Source organism: Tripterygium wilfordii, chromosome 20 (genome assembly GCF_013401445.1).
Source record: "Tripterygium wilfordii isolate XIE 37 chromosome 20, ASM1340144v1, whole genome shotgun sequence".
Classification (NCBI taxonomy): domain Eukaryota; kingdom Viridiplantae; phylum Streptophyta; class Magnoliopsida; order Celastrales; family Celastraceae; genus Tripterygium; species Tripterygium wilfordii.
In genome coordinates, this window is record NC_052251.1 from 9,099,026 (window position 1) to 9,120,089 (window position 21,064).

At 39.6% G+C, this 21,064-nt stretch overlaps 1 protein-coding gene and 1 non-coding gene across 3 annotated transcripts; both read right to left on the reverse strand.

Annotated features, from left to right (window-relative positions):
• Positions 1 to 448: 448 nt before the first annotated feature.
• LOC119986776 (stemmadenine O-acetyltransferase-like) lies at positions 449 to 19,481 on the reverse strand. 2 transcript variants are annotated; one of them, XM_038831459.1, is made up of 2 exons: positions 18,598 to 19,481; positions 449 to 594 (listed from the first exon to the last, which is right to left on the reverse strand). In XM_038831459.1, exons 1-2 carry the CDS (start codon positions 19,450 to 19,452, stop codon positions 511 to 513), a joined length of 939 nt encoding a protein of 312 aa, XP_038687387.1. In that variant the 5' UTR covers positions 19,453 to 19,481; the 3' UTR covers positions 449 to 510. The 2 variants fall into 2 exon arrangements, with proteins under 2 accessions (XP_038687387.1, XP_038687385.1); XM_038831457.1 differs by lacking the exon at positions 449 to 594 and adding an exon at positions 11,198 to 11,364 and having other exon boundaries at positions 18,594 to 19,481.
• LOC119987583 lies at positions 13,352 to 13,458 on the reverse strand. Its single transcript, XR_005465475.1, has one exon. It is a non-coding gene; the product is annotated as a small nucleolar RNA R71 (small nucleolar RNA).
• Positions 19,482 to 21,064: the final 1,583 nt, after the last annotated feature.

Consider the following 21,064-nt stretch of genomic DNA (forward strand, 5'->3'; position numbering starts at 1 on the left):
GATATGGGTTAAAAGCAATCAAAAGAGTGCAACTATTGATCATGATATCATTCAATCACGTGAGGATCAAAGGGGAAATAAGGAGTTGTTATGTAGAGAGAAGGTGGTACATGAACTTGTTGTGGAGAGATAAGGCTATATCCTCACCTGGTCAACTAAAAGTATTGGATAATCATGATGGTTCAAGTGAGACTTGATCAAGATAAGGAACGATTCAACCGGTGTACAAACCATCCTCACAGGTTGTTCAACAAAATAATGAATTGGTGGCTCATTGTGCGCATATAGTAGTTATGTCGAGTTAAACTGATCCAGAGATCACAAATTGACCGTTGGGCTGAGGCATTCTCGGTCAACAAAAAAAAAAGGATTTTGTTAGTCCCTGTTTCTATAACAAAATTCTTGTGCAAAACTATACTTAGATCAAATGCACACACAGGAAGATATTCCATTTATTATTTTTCTTGAATTCCATGTAAACAAAAACAACAATATTGAAAAATACGATGATCAAAGCCTTGAATTGAGTGAATCAATTTCAAGTGGACTAGGATCCACAGAGGCTACTGAAAGGAGTTCTTTGTCATGTTCTACCATAGCCATGATTTCTTCATCCAGTGACACCCATGCTTCTATTCCATTACCACTTCTTGTATCCACGAGATGAATCACAGATCCAGAAATCCCTAGGGCAAAAACACAAGAAGGGAACCATAATGGCTTCCCCCAACCAAAGTCGATATTGTAAGTGCCTGAGTTACACCAGCTATTAAATACGATGATTTCATCTCCATTGGAGATACCCTTTGAATATGATTCACCAAGCCTCCTCAAATATTCGCAAAGAGACTTCAATCCCTGCTCCCCTTGAAGGCTCTTGACAAAATCACCATTCATTGGAGATAATGTTTCTCTCATTCGGGACACAAAACTACGCGCATCTGTTTCTTCACTATTTGCTTTTATCGGGGCAAGCAAAAGTATATTTCCCACACTTGTTTGTGGGAATTTTGGCTCTGCCCTTCGTCGCAAGTTCACCCAAGTTGATAACAAAGCTGACTTCTTCTTGGCAGCAAATTTTGCCTTGGATGCAGACATGATGCATTTGAACAGGAGTGCAATCACTACCTCTGCTCGTGTTGGCTTCTGCACGCCTAATCTCGAAGCTTTGGCTTTAAGATTGCTTATCATTGGTCCTTCAAACACAAACCTCCTTCCGACAAAGATGCCCTTTTCTTGATAGAGTCGATTAGTTAAAGCCAAGAGAGTTAGATCTTGCGGGAATGTGTTGTTTCGAGGAAAGATATATGAGCAGCTGAAATCGGGAGATAGAGCTGCTCCTTCTCGTGCCATGCTACCCCACATATTGAGGAATGCCGTTAAAGAAGTTACATCGACTATGTTGTGTGTAGTACCAATGCCTATTGCAAAACCACCACAAGCAAACATAGTTTCTTGTATCTTAACAATATGACAACCTGGAGTCATCTCACAGAAAATGATTTCGTCTGGCAAAAATTTTGGAAACTTCGATAAATCAGGTTGCTTGAGATAATCAGATAATTTGCAACTAACTTTAGCCACTGTATAGGAAATCCCCTCATCATTACAATCGATAGAAAAGTTGTCGATGTTCCTTCCAGCGAAGGGATAATAGAGAGTTAGTGTTCGTGATAACGATTGTTTCAAAACTTGTGATCTTTGAGAGATGGATATGGAGGCAGCTTCGTTCGCAGAATAAAATAAGAGGTTTGAACCATATTTGGGAGGTGCAAATTGATCAAGGAGACTGAGGACATGGGTTCTAAGGTGAATAGGTGTTGGAGAAGAGGGTTTGATTTTCTCTCTTGATATTATCTCAATCTCCATTTTTCTTTTCTCCACTTTCCAGATGAAGCTCCCAATATAAACACAAAAATTTGCAAGGTTATATGACATGTTAAGCAACAATTAAAAAATGTGAGTAGCCGTATACCACAATTCTTAATGTGGAGGTTACATGTGCATGCATATTTATATATTAAGTATTATGTGTCGCTCTCGGCTCAAATTTTGCGAGCTGCTATATATTATATGCTATATTGACAGTGAGTTTAGGCTGTCAACTAATGAACACCATATAAGCTCTGGTGTGAATAGGTGTTGCCTGGTACAATTCCATGTGGTTTACGATTTTGCATCAAGGTATTGTCCATTTTGAGGTACCTCTGCGAGCTACTATATACCCTCATTTCATGGAGTGGTAATCCGTCAATATATTAGACGAAATATGAAATGTGTCGCCAAATTCTATCTCATGACACACATCCTTAAAAAAATATTTAATACAAATTATCGACGGAATAGAAAAATATGTATTTCCTGGACAGTTGCATAAGGGAATTGACTTTTTCTGAGACACATTAGGCGATGAATTTGAATTCAATCTCCTGACACATATCCTTAAAGATATCTACTTTTAGTGACAAAAATTAGTGGGGAAATTCAAATTCCGTCACTAAATGAGCGCTTTGCTTATGATGTACCCAACTTACCAACTAGACTAGATCGTTATTTGGGTCAAACTTGTGTCATATTACTTAATTTCATCTTCACGTGGCAACTTGTATGACATGTTAAGCAACGATTAAAAGAACTGATCAGTAGTCTCGAGATCGAAGCAGTCCTATACCACATTTCTTAATGTTATGGTTACATGTGCATAGATATATTTGAAGTATAATGTGTCGCTCCAGGTCAAAATTTGCGAGTTGCTATATATTATTATGATTAATTTTGCGAGTACCTATTATGATTAATATTTATTTTTCTACTGTACTCAATTTAATTTATTTAACAGATCAAATACTTCGTTTCAATTTATATAATATGCTGTCCCTCAAGACTCTCATTGATTAAGCTAATCAGTTTAATTAATTAAACCAAAAGATTACTACCATCTTTCTTTTTTTTTTTTTTTCTTTCCTTTTTTAATTCACATTCATTCCATAACAACACCACAAACCCAAGACAAATAATGAGTTATCTTTATTTTTTCATAGTTCTCCTTTCACATTCTTTCTAAACAATCATATCAGAGATTACCAATTCATGTTGTCTGTCGATATCCTAAAATTCTTATACCTCCCACGGATTCACCTAAACCTTTTTCCAAACTTCATTTTACGTCTTAAGTTTCTTGTTGGGACGTACACATCGAATGATCATATTAAAATGAGTACGGAGCATCCCAAATCCGTAAAGAAGCGTATACAGAGGTTTCTCGTAAATGTAATAGATAAGAAAAATCCTCGCATGGAACCTAATCTTTTACAGACAACGTCATACGTCGAGTCATCCACAACCATTGCCATATCATAACGGAACAAATTAGAGTCGCAATCCTTATAATTTTGGTGTCTATCCACACCGTTCCAAATGTACCATGTTCCTCAGTAGTTCTCAGATAAGGAATAACCGAATCAGATACCCAATAGATCGAACATAAGTGGATACAGAGAGACTAATCGATTAAGAGGAATACTGACATCATCAAAAATAGAAGACTGAATCGAATATGAAGGAATATGAACATCAATGGATCCTGATAATACCAAAATTACCCCACCAATAAAAGTCGGACATGTGGCACATAAGTGACAGCTATGCCAAGACCAGTCAGCAGCCAAAGTTCCTACTTCGGTATGACCGAAGTAGCTACTTCAGTATGACCAAGAAGAGGCCAAACTATAGGATTGAAGGCACTACTTCGGTCGTTCATCGGAGTAAGATGTCTGGACCGCATGGTAGGAAGGTCATGATCGACCTTCCTAAGACAGTCCTTCCTGCCAATGTGGTTCGGCCATACTTTACTAAGGTCAAATTTACCAAGGAAGAGTCCGAACAGGACATTAAGTCCCAAGCAAAGTCCTACTCTTTTTTGGAGAGGGATACATAGGGAATTTACCCTTCGAAAGACCCTCTAGCAAACCAGTGAGAGAGAGTCTGACTCCTACTACAACTCAAACTGCTCAGGCGCATATAAAAAGGGGACCTCCACTCTTAGGTAAACATGCTAACTCCTGCACTCAAATTTACTTACTGAGCAAGAGGCAGAATCCGAACAGCGAGCCATCCTCCTAAGTTTAGTACCGTACTAACTTGAGCGTCGGAGAGGTCCCCCCGAGCACACCCTCGGGGCCCTATCGAAGCTTACGTTCGCTTATTGTGTAGGAAGGAAGGCAACTGATCAGGAAGGAAGAACTTGGCTTGACTAACTGATTCGTCCAGTAGGGTCCGGCCTATTTTTGACATTATTAGTTTGGCGCCGTCTGTGGGAAGGAAAGTAAACTTCCCAAAAGATACTCACAAAGTCAGACCAAGAAGAAACAACAATACTTCATAAGAAGGAAGGTCTCTTCGGAAGAAGGAAGACCTCCTCAGAGAGGGAAGAATGTCGCCTCACAGAAGGAAGATCTCCTTGGAAGAAGGTAGACCTTCTCGAAGAAGAAAGAAGGTTTCCTTGAAAGAAGGTACCTCTTTAGAGAAGGAAGAAGGTCTCCTCACAGAAGGAATATCTCCTCAGAAGAATGAAGATTTCCTCGGAAGAAGGTAGACCTCCTTAGAGAAGGAAAAAGGTTTCCTTGGAAGAAGGTAGACCTCCTCATAGAAGGAAGATCTCCTTAGAAGAATGAAGGTCTCCTCGGAAGGAGGTAGACCTCCTTAGAGAAGAAAGAAGGTTTCCTTGGAAGAAGGTAGACCTCCTTAGAGAAAGAAGAAGGTCTCCTCATAGAAGGAAGCTCTTCTCAGAAGAATGAAGATTTCCTTGGAAGAAGGTAGACCTCCTTAGAGAATGAAGAAGGTTTCTTCGAAAGAAGGTAGACCTCGTCACAGAAGAAAGATCTCCTCAGAAGAATGAATGTCTCCTCGGAAGAAGGTAGACCTCTTTAGAAAAGGAAGAAGGTTTCCTCGGAGGAAGGTAGACCTCCTTAAAGAATGAGAAAAGTCACCTCGGAAGAAGGAATACCTCTTTAAAAGAGAATGAAGGTCTCCTCAAATAAGGAAGACATCCTCAGAAGAAGGAAGGTATTCTCAGATGAAGCAAGACCTCTTTAAAAGAGAATGAAGGTCTCCTCAAATAAGGAAGACCTTCTCAGAAGAAGAAAGGTCTCCTAGGATGAACGAATACCTCCTCAGTAAGGAAAGAGGTCTCCTCGGAAGAAGGTAGACCTCCTCAGAGAAGGAATAAGGTCTTTTCACAGAAGGAAGATCTCCTCAAAAGAATGAAGGTCTACTCGGAAGAAGGTAGACCTCCTCATAGAAGACACACTAGTTCAGCCTCTCACCCGGTATAGCACGAACTAGATCGTCCTCCCGGTTTAACTTGCTCCAATACGGTCTTTCAATTGCCAGACAGAAAGAAAGAGACATCCTCGGCAAAGAATCTTACTCAACAAAGAGTCCTCATTGGCAATAGATGACTCCTCGTACCAACATAGAACTGGAGTGGGCATACTCTTCCTCGGTCTAGGGGGCATATGTGTGGAACACACTATAATTCCAAGTCCAAATCAGGACCCAAGTGTCCCACTTAGGCCAGTTCGGCCCAAAAGACTGGAGAAAATTCAAAGTCCAAACAGGACCGAAGTGTCCCACTTAGGCCAATTAGGCCCAAAAGACATGGGAAAAATTCTGAGTCCAAATCAGGACCCAAGTGTCCCACTTAGGCCATTTCGGCCCAAAAGACTTGTGAAAATTCAAAGTCCAAATCAGGACCGAAGTGTCCCACTTGGGCCAGTTCGGCCTAAAAGACTTGTGAAAATTCAAAGTCCAAATTAGGACCGAAGTGCCCACTTAGGCCAGTTCGGCCCAAAAGACTTGTGAAAATTTCAAGTCCAAATCAGGACCCAAGTGTCCCACTTAGGCCAGTTCGGCCCAAAACGACTTGAGAAAATTTCCAAGTCCAAATTAGGACTGAAGTGTCTTACTTAGGCGTTTAGCCCACCAGGACCGAAGTGTCCCACTTAGGCTAGTATGGCCCATAAGACTTGGGAAACATTCCAAGTCCAAAAAAGGATTACATAAGTCCGACCTAGGCCACTTCAGCCCACCAAGGTCGCTTCATCCAACCTAGGACACTTTGGCCAATTTGGCCACTTCGGCCCACCTAGGTCGCTTCGGCCAACCTAGGTCGCATCAGCCCAAAGGGTCACTTCGGCCAAAATGGCTTAAAAAAAATCTAAGTCCCAAAAAGGACTAAAGAGGTCCCACGTAGGACACTTCGGCCCACCAAGGCTGCTTTGTCCAATCTATGACGCTTCGGCCAACCTAGGCCGCTTCGTCCAATCTAGGACGTTTCGGCCAACCTAGGCCTCTTCGGCCCACCTAGGTCTCTTCGGCCAACCTAAGCTGCTTCGGCCCAAACGGTCACTTCGGCCAAAATGACTTAGAAAAATTCTAAGTTCCAAAATGGACTAAAGAAGTCCCACGTAGGCCACTTTGACCCACGTAGGCCACTTCGTCCAACCTAGGACACTTCGGCCAATTTGGCCACTTTGACCCACCTAGGCCGCTTCATCCAACCTAGGCCGCCTCGGCCCACCTAGGTCGCTTCGGCCAACCTAGGTCGTTTTGGCCCAAAGGTCACTTCGGCCAAAATGGCTTAGAAAAATTCTAAGTCCCAAAAAGGACTAAAGAGGTCCCACGTAGGCCACTTCGACCCATCTAGGCCTCTTCATCCAAGTAGGCCGCTTCATCCCACCTAGGCCGCTTCGTCCAATCTAAGACGTTTCAGCCAACCTAGGCCGCTTCGGCCCACCTATGACGCTTCGGCCAACCTAGGCCGCTTCGTCCAACCTAGGACGCTTTGGCCAACCTACCGCTTCGTCCAAACTAGGTTGCTTCAGTCAACCTAGGACGCTTCGGCCAATTAGGTCGCTTCAGCCAACCTAGGCCGCTTCGGCCCACCTAGGTCGCTTCGGCTAACCTAGGCCACTTTGGCCAAACTAAGCCACTTCGGCCAACCTAGGTCGCTTCAGCCCAAAGGGTCACTTCGGCCAAAATGGCTTAGAAAAATTCTAACTCCCAAAATAGGACCAAAGTGTCCCATCTAGGGTAGTTCAGCTCGGTAAGGTCGGTCTGCCCAAAAGACTTGTAAAAATTTTCCAAGTCCAAGATAAGACCAAAGTGTCCCACCTAGACTAGCTCAGTCAAAATAGGTCGGTTCGGCCAAATAGGTCAGTCGCCCCAAAAGATTTGTAAAAAATCACAAGTCCAACTCAGAGGACCAAGTGATTCCACTAGGTCAGTTCGGCCAACTAGGTTAGCGCGGCCAACTAGGTCAGCTCGGCCAACTAGACCAGTTCGGCCCTCCAGGTCAGTTAGGTCATTCATGTGCTCATAACAGAGAAAGATGAAGGAAGGGAAAAGACCCAGCCAGAGAAGCTCTTCCCCCTGATAAAGTCTCCTCAGAACAAATGACTTGGTTAAAATACACAAGTCTCAAAAGAATGGCCAAGGAGACACGCAGAGGAAAGTAACCAAGCTAGGTCATCCCAGTTGAAGGCACTTCGCCACTTAGACGGAAAAATAAAAAATAGCGCGGAAAGGCTCGTTAAAATAGAGAGTAAAAGGTCGTGAATCTCAAGCTACATTGAGATAAATACAGGCTATAATTACCCTCCCATCAATTCGCCAAAAGACGTATCGATGAGAGTGTAGGGGGCATATGATAATACCAAAATTACCCCACCAATAAAAGTTGGACATGTGACACATAAGTAACAGCTATGCCAAGATCAGTCAGCAGCCAAAGTTCCTACTTCGGTATGATTGAAGTAGCTACTTCGGTATGACCAAGAAGAGGCCGAACTACAGGATTGAAGGCACTACTTCGGTCGTTCATTAGAGTAAGATGTCTGGACCGTGTGGTAGGAAGGTCATGACCGACCTTCCTAAGACACTCCTTCCTACCGATGTGGTTTGTCCCATCTGACCTAGGTAGTAAGGTTCGACCATACCTTACTAAGGTCAGTTTACCAAGGAAGAGTCCGAACAGGACATTAACTCCCAGGCAGAGTCCTACTCTTTTTTGGAGAGGGATACATAGGGAATTTACCCTCTAGCAAACCAATGAGAGAGAGTCTGACACCTACTACAACTCAAACTGCTCAGGCGCATATAAAAAGGGGACCTCCATTCTCAGGTAAACATGCTAACTCTTGCACTCAAATTTACTTACTGGGCAAGAGGTAGAGCTCCAAACAACGAGCCATCCCTCTAAGTTTAGTACCGTACTAACTTGAGTGTCGGAGAGGTCCCCCCGAGCACACCCTCGGGGCCCTACCGAGGCTTACATTCGCTTATTGTGTAGGAAGGAAGGCAACCGATCAGGAAGGAAGAACTTGGTTTGACTAACTGATTCGTCCAGTAGGGTCGGGCCTATTTTTGACATCATCAGATCCAGAAAAACAAGATCAAATACGAAAGGGACCAGATATCCTAACAGGTCTTTGGTAGAGTATCAATCGTAGTATGGTCGGCTTCACACTCAATCGGGACTCTACTAAAGGACAGTTGCTCCTTTAACACAATGACCAAAGAATAACCTCATTACTTAGAGATGAAACCTTTGCTTCAATACCACCTTTGTCACGACCAATATAGGGCACATTACTGGCGCATTACCCCAATGGACTGGAGCCCACTGAAGTTGTCACGACCCAAATAGGGCACAACGAAGTTAGAACAGAGCTTCCAGATACAGAGTTTAATTAAGATCTAAACAGAACATAAAATGGAAAGCACCCACTACAACAATTGATGGAAACTCCAAGCAGAGAATGGAACGCTAGACGACTGAGGATGGTCCAAGATCTGCCGGGTCAACACTATCTTAAAAAAAATGTCAACAACGAACGCGTGAGTCTTATTGATTGAACAGAGGCCTAAACACGTAGGGATTATGGGAACGATAATTTGAGCAGTAATCATATCAGGCATAATCATATGGGAGGACCATCATACATAATCAAAACAGACATCATACCAAATAGAGCCGGGCACTCTCACAGTCCCATCAGAACAGATCACCACATGTTGGCCTACACTGGTGGCTAGCATCACCCCTGCTAGCCGAGGATAACTCGGTGCACCAAGGCTTTCATTCAGAGAAGATGTGAAAAAGGGTAAACAATCAACTTGGCGAGGGTCTGACTCAACTCCAAACTGGAAAGGGCACAGTGCCATCATTGTAAGAAGTTTGGGCACATTCAGAAAAATTGTCACCTTAAAACAGAGAATAGAGCAAACTTTGTGGATTTTTGCCCCAGTTCAGAGTTAGAAGACAATATTTTTTATGCAAATCAATGTGTTTTATGCAAACCCATTCTAAATTTACGAAATTCCAACATAATTCTTTATGATCGAGCCAATCAATCTTTGGCAAACCAGGGAACCATTAACCTAGAAAGATATGAATATATGATACATATTTGATCAACAACAAAAATTCCAAATTAAATACAATAGTTGAATAACGAAATTGAAAGCCGAATTTCTATAAACAATTAAAACACATGACGAGACAGAGAGATGGACTTCGTTTTTGCCCCACAGGGAGGACGGCTTGGCGTCAATCATTATTAGCACCAAAGGATCCAACTCGACGATGACGGTGACAGAGTAGACAGCGGCGGCAGCGTCGAAGATTGGGGCTTAGAGGGGCCATAGGTAGAGAGGTTGGAGGCAACGGAAGCCATCGAGACTGCTGGTTGCCGCAGGCAATAACAGGCGAGTGTCTGGTGCAGATCAGTGTCTTGGTTACTTCATCTCTGGTTAGGGTATGATTAATGAATTGTGACGAAGAGAGAGAGCAGGACTACAAGGAGAAAAGGAAGGTAAAAAAAGAGGAAGGAGGTCCCCTCAATCCATAATGGAGGCCTTTATGAGCTCCAGCGATATTATTGCACAATCCCCCTTCATTGATTCACAACATCGAAGGTAAGTAATCTAATTATACTAAAACTAGGAAAACATTTTAAAAGACTAAAAAACTCTTACTAACAATAAAACACTTAATAATTCAGAAATACACTTCTAAAAAGAAAAGAAAATAATTAAACTAACTTTCTTAATTACCAAAAAATTTACTAGATCTTGTCCTACATCAGAGATCATCGTCTCTGACTCACTATCAACCAGGAAACCCTCTAGTAGCGTCTCCAAGCTCTTATTGAGGGGGCTTCCGGGTGGGTTACTAGGTCAGCCCATCTTTAATTCCAGCCCAATTTGGGTGGTTGGTCCTGATTGGCTCTCCCGTTCTTCCTGCAAACGGGCGCGGTCAGGTTGGTTTTTAGGTTGCAGACCATTGTGTGTATTCTGTCATGGAATGGAGTAGTGGAGTTAGTTTTCTGGGTTCCACTGTATTGATTTACTAGAGCTCAGATCTGATGAAGACATAGAGATAATTGAATTTCACACAGAGAGGATTTTACTTTTTTTTTTTTTTTTTACATGTCTAGATCCCAACCCGAATTGAATTTTATACGTATTTAATTGACTATATCTAGATTGGTTTAAATCCGGATAAATAAACCGGACAATAATCTAATTTGATTTTGGGTCCGGACAAGTACAGTGAATAATATTTTTGTACTTGGACCCGGACTCGGTTTTAAACAGGACAACAATTTTGTGTTAGGACCTGAATTTTGGACATATCACTAATGTTCAAACTTGGTTTAATCCGTATCGGATAAATTCGATCATTTGGACTGTGCAAAGTTTTACACCCCAAATTAATGATTCAGAATTTCACATTATTGTTCATCATTTTTAAGCTAAATTGCATAATTTGAAGCTCTTTAACATATTCACCGAACCGGTGCAGTCCTTGAAGGCTCTTCAAAAAGTAGCCGTTGGTTTGGGATATGGTTTTCCTCATCCGCTGCAAAAAACCAAGCAATTTATCAATCCTTCATTTTATTTTATTTTTCAGTTATACTATGGGTGATTGGAACCTGCTATAATGCGTTTCGACTCAGATCTAAATTGGAGATCCATTGTGCGCACAGAGTAGTCATGTCGGGTTTAAAACTAACCCAGAGATCATAAATTGGCCGTTGGGCGGCTAAGGCCTTCTCTCGGTCAACAAAAAAAAGAAGGAATTTGTTAGTCCCTGTTTCTATAACACAATCCTTTTGCAAAACTATACTTAGATCAAATGCACGCACAGGAAGGATATTCCATTTATTATTTTTCTTGAATTCGATGTAAACAAAAACAACAATATTGAAAAATGCGATGATCAAAGCCTTGAATTGAGTGAATCAATTTCAAGAGGACTAGGATCCACAGAGGCTACTGAAAGGAGTTCTTTGTCATATTCTACTGATCGTACTATATTTTATATATTTTTAAACCTCACTTTACACTTGTTTTTGTCTCTTTTAATTGAACTAAGCATGGATTCTACATAACTTCTCACTATTTTGATTTTCAGAATATTTATGAGGAATGTGATGAAAAATACTTGCTTTGAGATGAATCCAATACAAATAAGGAATGAAGAATACTTGCAGATCAAGAAAGAGAGAAGAAAGGAAATAAATAAAAGAACAAAATGGGTTGCTAGTGTCACTTGTGAGACATTGTCAAAGAAATGACAAAGAAAGTTCAACTCAAAGACTCCTCTCGGGCAAGTTCAATGATTTTAAGGAAAGTGAATCATGGAAGGTTTTGAAGAGTGAAAGAGGTGGGGCCAACTCTTGACAATAAGAAGAAAAACAACGTAGAAGAAGGAAGGCAAAAGGAAGTTTTGGTGTGAAGGACTTTGAAGGAAATATTTTGGCAAGAAAAAAAGGGAACAAAGAGACCGAGTCATACAAGGAATTGGACTTGAAATTTGGCATTAATTGAAGGAAGCTTTTGGCACTATAAAAGGGAGTCCTATAGCACAATAGAAAACACGAATTGGAGAGCCACATTCTCTAGCTTTTGTTCTTGTTCTTGTCTCTAGCTTTTCTCTCTGTTCTTGTTCTTGATTCATGGCGTTCCCATATTTAGTTTCCTTGTGTTCTTATAACATGAGTAGCTAAACCTCTTTGCTAGGGCTTGATGTAGTCTAGTATGATTATTGCAAGTACTTCAATTAATTGAATGCATAATTTTGGTTCATGATTCTTGCCTTTAATTTCTATGCTTATAATCTATTGTTTGTTTGGTTGATTGGCCTCCAATTGAATGCTCAATTAGATTCATCTAGCTAGGACTAAGGAACGAACCGAATTCACATGTCTTAGTGGAACTGAAATTAAGGAAATCAATTGTCGACTGCCATGAACAAGGTTTAGGGGATTGATTGGTTGTTATAGTTCTTTAGATCGTAATGAGTTGTTAGCCTTGGGTTAAAAACTGCGAACCGAACAGGATTAATCCATTGTTAATAATATTTGTTGGCACCGCGAACGAACGAACCAACATATTTAAGAAAGAATCAACCCTTGAATCGGAACCATAATTGTGTGTTTGTTAATTGAGTGCTTGTGATAGGATTACTAGGTGAAATCATTGCCCTAGTGTTCTTTTCATATTGATATCACAAAAATCTGAATTTTAATTCCTTTGTTAGTTTAGTTTAATTACATCATACATATTCTCATTCATCACCTTTTCTCAGTCATTCATCAAGTTAGGTACATTAATTAGATTAACTAGTCTCCGTGGGATCGACCTCGTGCTTGCATACACTGTACTATTCGTAGACTCTTGTGCACTTGTGAGAAATATTACATCAAGTTTTTGGCGCCGTTGTCGGGGATTAGTTTAATTTAATTGTGTACTTAATTTTTTTTATTTATTTTAATTTTTTCAGGTTTATGCAAGGTAGACGCTCTTTGAAAGGAGAGTTACAACCTTACATAGACGACATTGAAAGTTTGTTGAGGAACAAGAATCAAGGCAAAAGTAACGAAGAATCCTCAACCGATGACAAGAAGATGGCGATGGTTGTGCAAGCTGAAATGATGGGTGATCTTGACATCCCTACTATTCCGGAATCTCCATCTTGCATTGTACTTCCGACGGCAGCTAGGAACTACGAGCTTAAGACCATACACTTTAACATGATGCCTTCTTTTCATGGTCTAAGTTCAGAAGATCCACTTAGTCACATTCGTGAAATTTTTAATATGGTTTCTAGCATGTCATTGTCTACAGGAGTTACTGAGGAGCACTTGAGGTTGAAGATCTTCCCTTACACTATGAAGGACAACGCAAGGACATGGCTCAACAGTTTGAGACCGGGTTCACTGGCCACATGGACTGAGGTACAAATAAATTTTTAGAAAATTTTTTCTCAACTCAGAAAACTGATGCTCTCAGGGACAAAATCATGCAATTCGAACAACAACTTGATGAGTCATTTTCTAAGGCGTGGGAGAGGTTAAATAACTTGTTAACTCAGTGTCCCCATCATGCTTTGCCTTTATTAGTGTTGATGCGTATTTTCTACAAGGCACTGACAGTTTCTAGCAAAGCTGCAGTCAATAATTATGAAGGGGGATCGATTAGGAATATGACTCCAACCGAATGTCAAACTTTATTTGAAAGACTTGCTATTGAGACACAACATTCGGAAGTAAGAGGTAAGCGAGCAGGTGTGTATGAAATTTCCAATTTTGATTCTTTTGCACCAAAATCGCAGGTTGATGCCATCTCTACCAAGTTGGACATGCTTCTAGCAATGAATGGGCATACGACTCAAGGAGTGGATTTTCCGGAGTTTGTACAAGAACAAGCAAATATCATGAACTCCTATAATCGGAATCCAAGGTTTGATCCCTACTCTAACTCCTATAATCCAGGTTTTCGGGCACATCCAAACTTTTCTTGGAAGAACATCCAGAATCAAGCCAATCCACCTACCACTACATTAGAGGATATGGTGCGACAGTTGGCAATTAACCATCAGAAACTGGAGGCACAAGTGGGTCAAATCGCTGAAGCATTGAGTCAAAGGGAGGCTGGAAAGTTTCCAAGCCAAACCGAGATAAATCCGAACAATAGGGAGCATGCCATGGCTATCACACTATGTGAAGAGCAACAAAGCCGAGTTGCTAGAAAGTTGGAAGAGCAGGAAGTTCAAGCACAAGAGCAGCCGCTTCAACAGTCGCGTCGTGCAATCATGGATGGGTTGCCTGACCCCGATAAACCTGTGAGACCTGTGAGACCTTATGTCCCTCCAATCCCGTTTCCTGGGCGTCTTAGGAGAAATAAAGAAGAAGTATCATCAGTGCAAAAGACAACCCCGAAGACAGACGTGGAACCCTTTGTTGTGCAAGAAGAGAAGAAAGTAGATGAGAACAAGGCAGTTCAACTTACCGAAGAGTGTAGTGCCATATCACAAAAGAAGTTGCCGCCAAAACTTAAGGATCCAGGGAGTTTCACTATACCTTGTTGCATAGCCAATCAAAATTTTGAACATGCTTTATTAGATTTGGGTGCATCAGTTAATCTAATGTCTCTCTCTGTCTTTGAATCTTTGAATGTAGGTGCGCTCAAAAAGACCTCTGTGGGCATACAATTGGCTGACCGATCTATTCGATATCCTAAGGGAGTACTAGAAGACATTTCCGTTGAGGTACATGGACTGATTTTTCCAGCTGACTTTCTAGTACTTGACATGCAGGATTGCCAAGGTCATGGAGAAGAGTTTCCACTGATTTTGGGACGACCATTCATGAAGACTGCAAGGATGACAATTAATGTGTACAAAGGCACGCTAACAATGACAAATAATGAAGAAACAGTGACTTTCCAGCCCAAGGTAGCACAAGGTGAGAAATCGATGGAGAAGGTGCTTACTATTAAAGAAGAGTTCGTGGAAAAAGAAGGACATACAACTGAGCTTGAGTTTGTGAATGTATTTAGAGTCATGCCATACGAGAGTGGTAAGCATACTCTCGCCTTTGAGTCCTTTCCTTTATCCACTAACAAGTTGTTCCCCTCAATTGTGAAAGTACCCCAAGATAAAATCTTCCAACAAGCGGTTTTTGGAAAAAGGGAAAAAGGATATTTAGATCCTTTTGAGGAATCAACTGCTCTTACAACTCTGAGTAACGAAAGGCATACCTTGGATGTTGAACTGGGTGTTTCTAGAGGAAGACGATTGCTACAACCCAATGAACTGAAAGTGGGCTTCCAAGTTCACTAATATGACTATTTCAAGAGTTACGTCTCGCCTAGACGTTAAATAAAGCGCTTGGTGGGAGGCAACCCACCCGGTAAATTCGTTCCTTTTATTGTATATTATTTTAGTTCATTATAGAAGAACACTCATCCCACATTGAATTGAATTGAATTGCTATTTGTGCATCAAATGCAGAAAGAAAAGTTGTGCCAAAGCGCTGGATTGAAATAATTTTCTGGAACAACTCAGAATTAACCAGAATGTGTGCCATATATGTACAGAAAGCTATGGATGTCTAGTTTCTGCAGAATTTTACGGTTCGTGAATCCGAGCTCAGATGAAGGAGAAATTGATGATTTTACGACAGCTGTGCAGTGAAGAATTCTACGCGGGAATTACTTCCCGAATGTTTTCGCAGTCAGGTTGTATCGCTCTAACTTAGTACTTTTTCTTCGTGTTATTTTTCACATTATCCTATGCACTGAGGACATTGCATAATTCAAGTGTGGGGGTGAGAATAGCTTGTATTGAAAAAAAAATTTTGAAAAAAAAAAAAAAAAATTTTGAGTTCCTTCCAGTGCGATGATGAGACAGGAATTGGTTAAGTCTAAAACTAGTTTGTTAGTAAAGAGAATTTTCACTAGAATTGAGCTTGAATTACAATTTTTCATAGGCCAATGTTAACATGATATGTTGATTGAGAAAGAAGTATGTTTAGACTTGATGTAGACTTGCATAATTACCCTTGTGAGCTTTGAGCCTATATGATTGATACATTATGCATATCAATCCAATTTCTTTCTTGTGTGCTCTCATGATTACATGTTTCTCTAGAACTTGCTTTAAACCTTTTTGAGACTATATTGATACATGTGATGACATGAATATGATTGAGGCACCAGGATGATACCACCATAGCCAAATTGCCTATATCCTAATGTGTTTATCCACTAGAAAACCCTTTGAGCCTAAATAAGCCTTTTTATTCATGAAACTTATCTACTTGACCCTTTAACTCGAAAAACAATTACTTACCTAATTCTAAGGAATTAGTAGAGCATACCATGAGATTTTTCAAGTGTTGATGGTGTTTAGTATGTTGAGTTTGATGATGAAAAGAATCAAGTGTGGGGGAGTTCTTGTTTATTTTGGGATGTTATTTGGTGGAGAATAAATGTGATGTCGAACACATGTGCATTAATGTGTCGAAAAGAAAAAAAGGAAAAGAAAAAGAAAAAATATGTAGTATGATTCGACATCGTTTTGAAAAACAAAAAAAAAAAAAAGAAAGGAAAAAAAAAAACAAGATGAAGTTTATGTGCATAATTCAAGAAATCTCGAAGTTGTGAAGAATTGGTGGAGTAATAAATATTGAGAATGAAAGTTGGGCCAACAAGATGATATATGCCCTAATTTTTGTGTGCTCTACTAATTCTTTAGAAATTTTGTGATTTCCTATACCACTTTTTCTTTTTACCTTCACCCTTGGCCCCATTACAACCTTGAATAAAGATCTCTTGATTCATGAAGTTACATGTTTTTAATAGTGTAGAATGGGTGGACAAGCAAGCATATGGTAGGATTGTTTTCATGAGATTAATTGAGTGCAAACACTTTACTACCACTAAATTGAGTGAATCTTGAGAGAATTCCTTGTGAGAAGTTGAAATTGAGTTTGAATGTGCGCTATTTCGATTGAGATATGTTGTGTTGATATTGGCCTAATTCTAAACATATATATTTGAGCATGATTCTTTGTGAAATTCTTTAGCTAATGACTAGTTTATAAGACATTTTTGGTACGTGAGCGAGATTGGAAGGACTATTTTAAATGTTTGTGGGTGTCGTTTTGGTAAACCCTCACGAGACTATAACTCGTCCACTAGGGACACTTAGGGGTTTAAAGGTTTGTGTCACATACTGAGTGCCACCGCGATTCCTGCGAAAGTGAGTTAGGTTTTTATTTTTATCTTTATTTTTGTTTTACTCGAGGACGAGCAAAAGCTAAGTGTGGGGGGTATTTGATCGTACTATATTTTATATATTTTTAAACCTCACTTTACACTTGTTTTTGTCTCTTTTAATTGAACTAAGCATGGATTCTACATAACTTCTCACTATTTTGATTTTCATAATATTTATGAGGAATGTGATGAAAAATACTTGCTTTGAGATGAATCCAATACAAATAAGGAATGAAGAATACTTGCAGATCTAGAAAGAGAGAAGAAAGGAAATAAATAAAAGAACAAAATGGGTTGCTAGTGTCACTTGTGAGACATTGTCAAAGAAAGAACAAAGAAAGTTCAACTCAAAGACTCCTCTTGGGCAAGTTCAATGATTTTAAGGAAAGTGAATAATGGAAGGTTTTGAAGAGTGAAAGAGGTGGGGCCAACTCTTGACAATAAGAAGAAAAGCAACGTAGAAGAAGGAAGGCAAAAGGAAGTTTTGGTGTGAAGGACTTTGAAGGAAATATTTTGGAAAGAAAAAAAGGGAACAAAGAGACCGAGTCATATAAGGAATTGGACTTGAAATTTGGCATTAATTGAAGGAAGCTTTTGGCACTATAAAAGGGAGTCCTATAGCACAATAGAAAACACGAATTGGAGAGCCACATTCTCTAGCTTTTGTTCTTGTTCTTGTCTCGAGCTTTTCTCTTTGTTCTTGTCCATGATTCATGGCGTTCCCATATTTAGTTTCCTTGTGTTCTTATAACATGAGTAGCTAAACCTCTTTGCTAGGGCTTGATGTAGTCTAGTATGATTATTGCAAGTACTTCAATTAATTGAATGCATAATTTTGGTTCATGATTCTTGTCTTTAATTTCTATGCTTATAATCTATTGTTTGTTTGGTTGATTGGCCACCAATTGAATGCTCAATTAGATTTATCTAGCTAGGACTAAGGAACGAACCGAATTCACATGTCTTAGTGGAACTGAAATTAAGGAAATCAATTGTCGACTGCCATGAACAAGGTTTAGGGGATTGATTGGTTGTTATAGTTCTTTAGATCGTAATGAGTTGTTAGCCTTGGGTTAAAAACTGCAAACCGAACAGGATTAATCCATTGTTAATAATATTTGTTGGCACCGCGAACGAACGAACCAACATATTTAAGAAAGAATCAACCCTTGAATCGGAACCATAATTGTGTGTTTGTTAATTGAGTGCTTGTGATAAGATTACTAGGTGAAATCATTGCCCTAGTGTTCTTTTCATATTGATATCACAAAAATCTGAATTTTAATTCCTTTGTTAGTTTAGTTTAATTACATCATACATATTCTCATTCATCACCTTTTCTCAGTCATTCATCAAGTTAGGTACATTAATTAGATTAACTAGTCTCCGTGGGATCGACCTCGTGCTTGCATACACTGTACTATTCGTAGACTCTTGTGCACTTGCGAGAAATATTACATCATCTACCATAGCCATGATTTCTTCATCCAGTGACACCCATGCTTCTATTCCATTACCGCTTCTTGTATCCACGAGCTGAATCACAGATCCAGAAATCCCTAGGGCAAGAACACAAGCTGGGAACCATAATGGCTTCCCCCAACCAAAGTCAATACTGTAAGTGCCTGAGTTACACCAGCTATTAAATACAATGATTTCATCTCCATTGGAGATACCCTTTGAATATGATTCACCAAGACTCCTCAAATATTCGCAAAGAGACTTCAATCCCTGCTCCCCTTGAAGGCTCTCGACAAAATTAGCATTCATTGGAGATAAGATTTCTCTCATCCGGGACACGAAACTACGCTCATCTGTTTCTTCACTATTTGCTTTTATCGCTGCAATCAAAACTATATTTCCAACACTTGTTTCTTGGAATTTTGGCTCAGCCCTTCGTCGCAAGTTCACAGAAGTTGATAACAAAGCTGACTTCTTCTTGGCACCAAATTTTGCCTTGGATGCAGACATGATGCATTTAAATAGGAGTGCAACCACTACTTCTGCTCGTGTTGGCTTCTGTACGCCTAATCTCGAAGCTTTGGCTTTAAGATTGCTTATCATTGGTCCTTTAAACACAAACCTCCTTCCGACAAAGATGCCCTTTTCTTGATATAATCGATTCGTTAAAGCCAAGATAGTTAGATCTTGCGGGAATGCATTGTTTTGAGGAAAGATATATGAGGAGTTGAAATCGGGAGATAGAGCTGCTCCTTCTCGAGCCATGCTACCCCAAGCGTTGAGGAATGCCGTTACAGAAGTTACATCGATTATGTTGTGTGTAGTACCAATGCCTATTGCAAAACCACCACAAGCAAACATAGTTTCTTGTATCTTAACAAGATGACAACCTGGATGTTGGACAGGAATTTTATTCTAGGCTATAAAGAACACTGTCTATTCCATCTGCAACAGATCCAAGTTGTACTGTGATCTCAGTGATTGCTTCGTGCAATTTATCTGGGTCATGAGTACTTGCTTGTCTGCCCCATGACATATATCGACCACCTTGTATGGCATACTTTGAAACCATAAGTTGCCTTTTGTAGTCTTGAACTTTGTCGGTTGCTTTTTTAAGTCTCCTTTTGGTTTCCCTCAAAGCTTCTTGTAGAGATTCGATGGTTTTCTGGGGATCGTCCTCGTATACGTCTTCCCTTATAGGGGAGAGGTTGAATCTGGGATCATTTCCACCTTCATCTTTTTTAGAAGTAGAACCTTCATCAGTTCTAGACCTTTTTACAGGTGGAGAGTTAGGAGTATCCATCCTTGAAGATTTCTTGAGGAAGATATTGGTTTCTGCTGATTCTTACTTTTGAATATTTATACGAATGGAATATGAAGGAAGTGTTGGACCAAGACTTACTGTCTAGGTCAACATTGTGTTTTTGATGATTGTGTATGATTGTACACTAAAATGTGTGTGAGCATGCTTGACTTGAACATATCCTAAAATGCTAGAAAACATGCTTAAATGGTTATTTGGTTAATTGTTTAATATCTTAATTGTGTATGATTGTACACTAAAATGTGTGTGAGCATGCTTGACTTGAACATATCCTAAAATGCTAGAAAACATGCTTAAATGGTTATTTGGTTAATTGTTTAATATCTTAATTGTGTATATACACTTAAATGAAGGCTTATGCATATCTCTATGTGAATTTGATATCTATATATTTTTGAGATAGTGCTGGAAATTAAGTTTTGAAAACAAACATACATGGACTAAGTTAGGGCATTAATCTTCTAATGATCATAACTTATCTTAACCAACTTAGGTCCAAATTACTTGAAACTTGAACCACATGCACATGAAGGTTTAATATATGTTCTAGGACTATAATCATGAGAAATTAAGTACATCACATATATATTTGGTCATATGCTTAAATTCCGCCAAAACTAGGTTTTACCTAATTTTGTGCATATGTGTTCTTTGTGAACGTGGTGAACCAAATGAACTCCGATTTAAATGAAATTTCGTGTGCATCTTAGTTTCATCACTATGAACATATTTTATTTAGTAAAGATCAAGAGAAAAGGTCATTTACACTAAGTTTGCAAAATGACTTTGAATTTACACTTAGAATTTATCGGTTTCACTATTAGTGACCTAATTGCTTGGTTGAGTGACCAAAAGATTTCCGATTATTATGAAATTTTACATGGACATTCTAATACATATAAAATGATTTATCATGCAGTAATATGAATTTTCTGGGTTGTTTTTCTAATGTAATTAACCTATGCGCTCCATATGAAGCTCTTTGAGCTTACATGCAATTGGGGAGTTCTACCTCCTATTTCCTTGTAGGTTAATCATCATTGTGGTCTCATATGACTCAGAATTCAGTATGATCAAGTGAATTCAAGTCCAGTTTTCGAGTATGAGCTTGGATCTCTAGAAAACCAAGAAAAACATATGTTCATCAAC

Coding starts and splice junctions, on each gene's coding strand:
- LOC119986776 (XM_038831459.1), bottom strand. CDS start 19,452: ATGTTTGCTTGTGGTGGTTTTGCAATAGGCATTGGTACTACACACAAC. Junction 595..18,597: donor ATGAAGAAATCATGGCTATG/GTAGATGATGTA, acceptor ATCATGGCTATG/GTAGAACATGACAAAGAACT.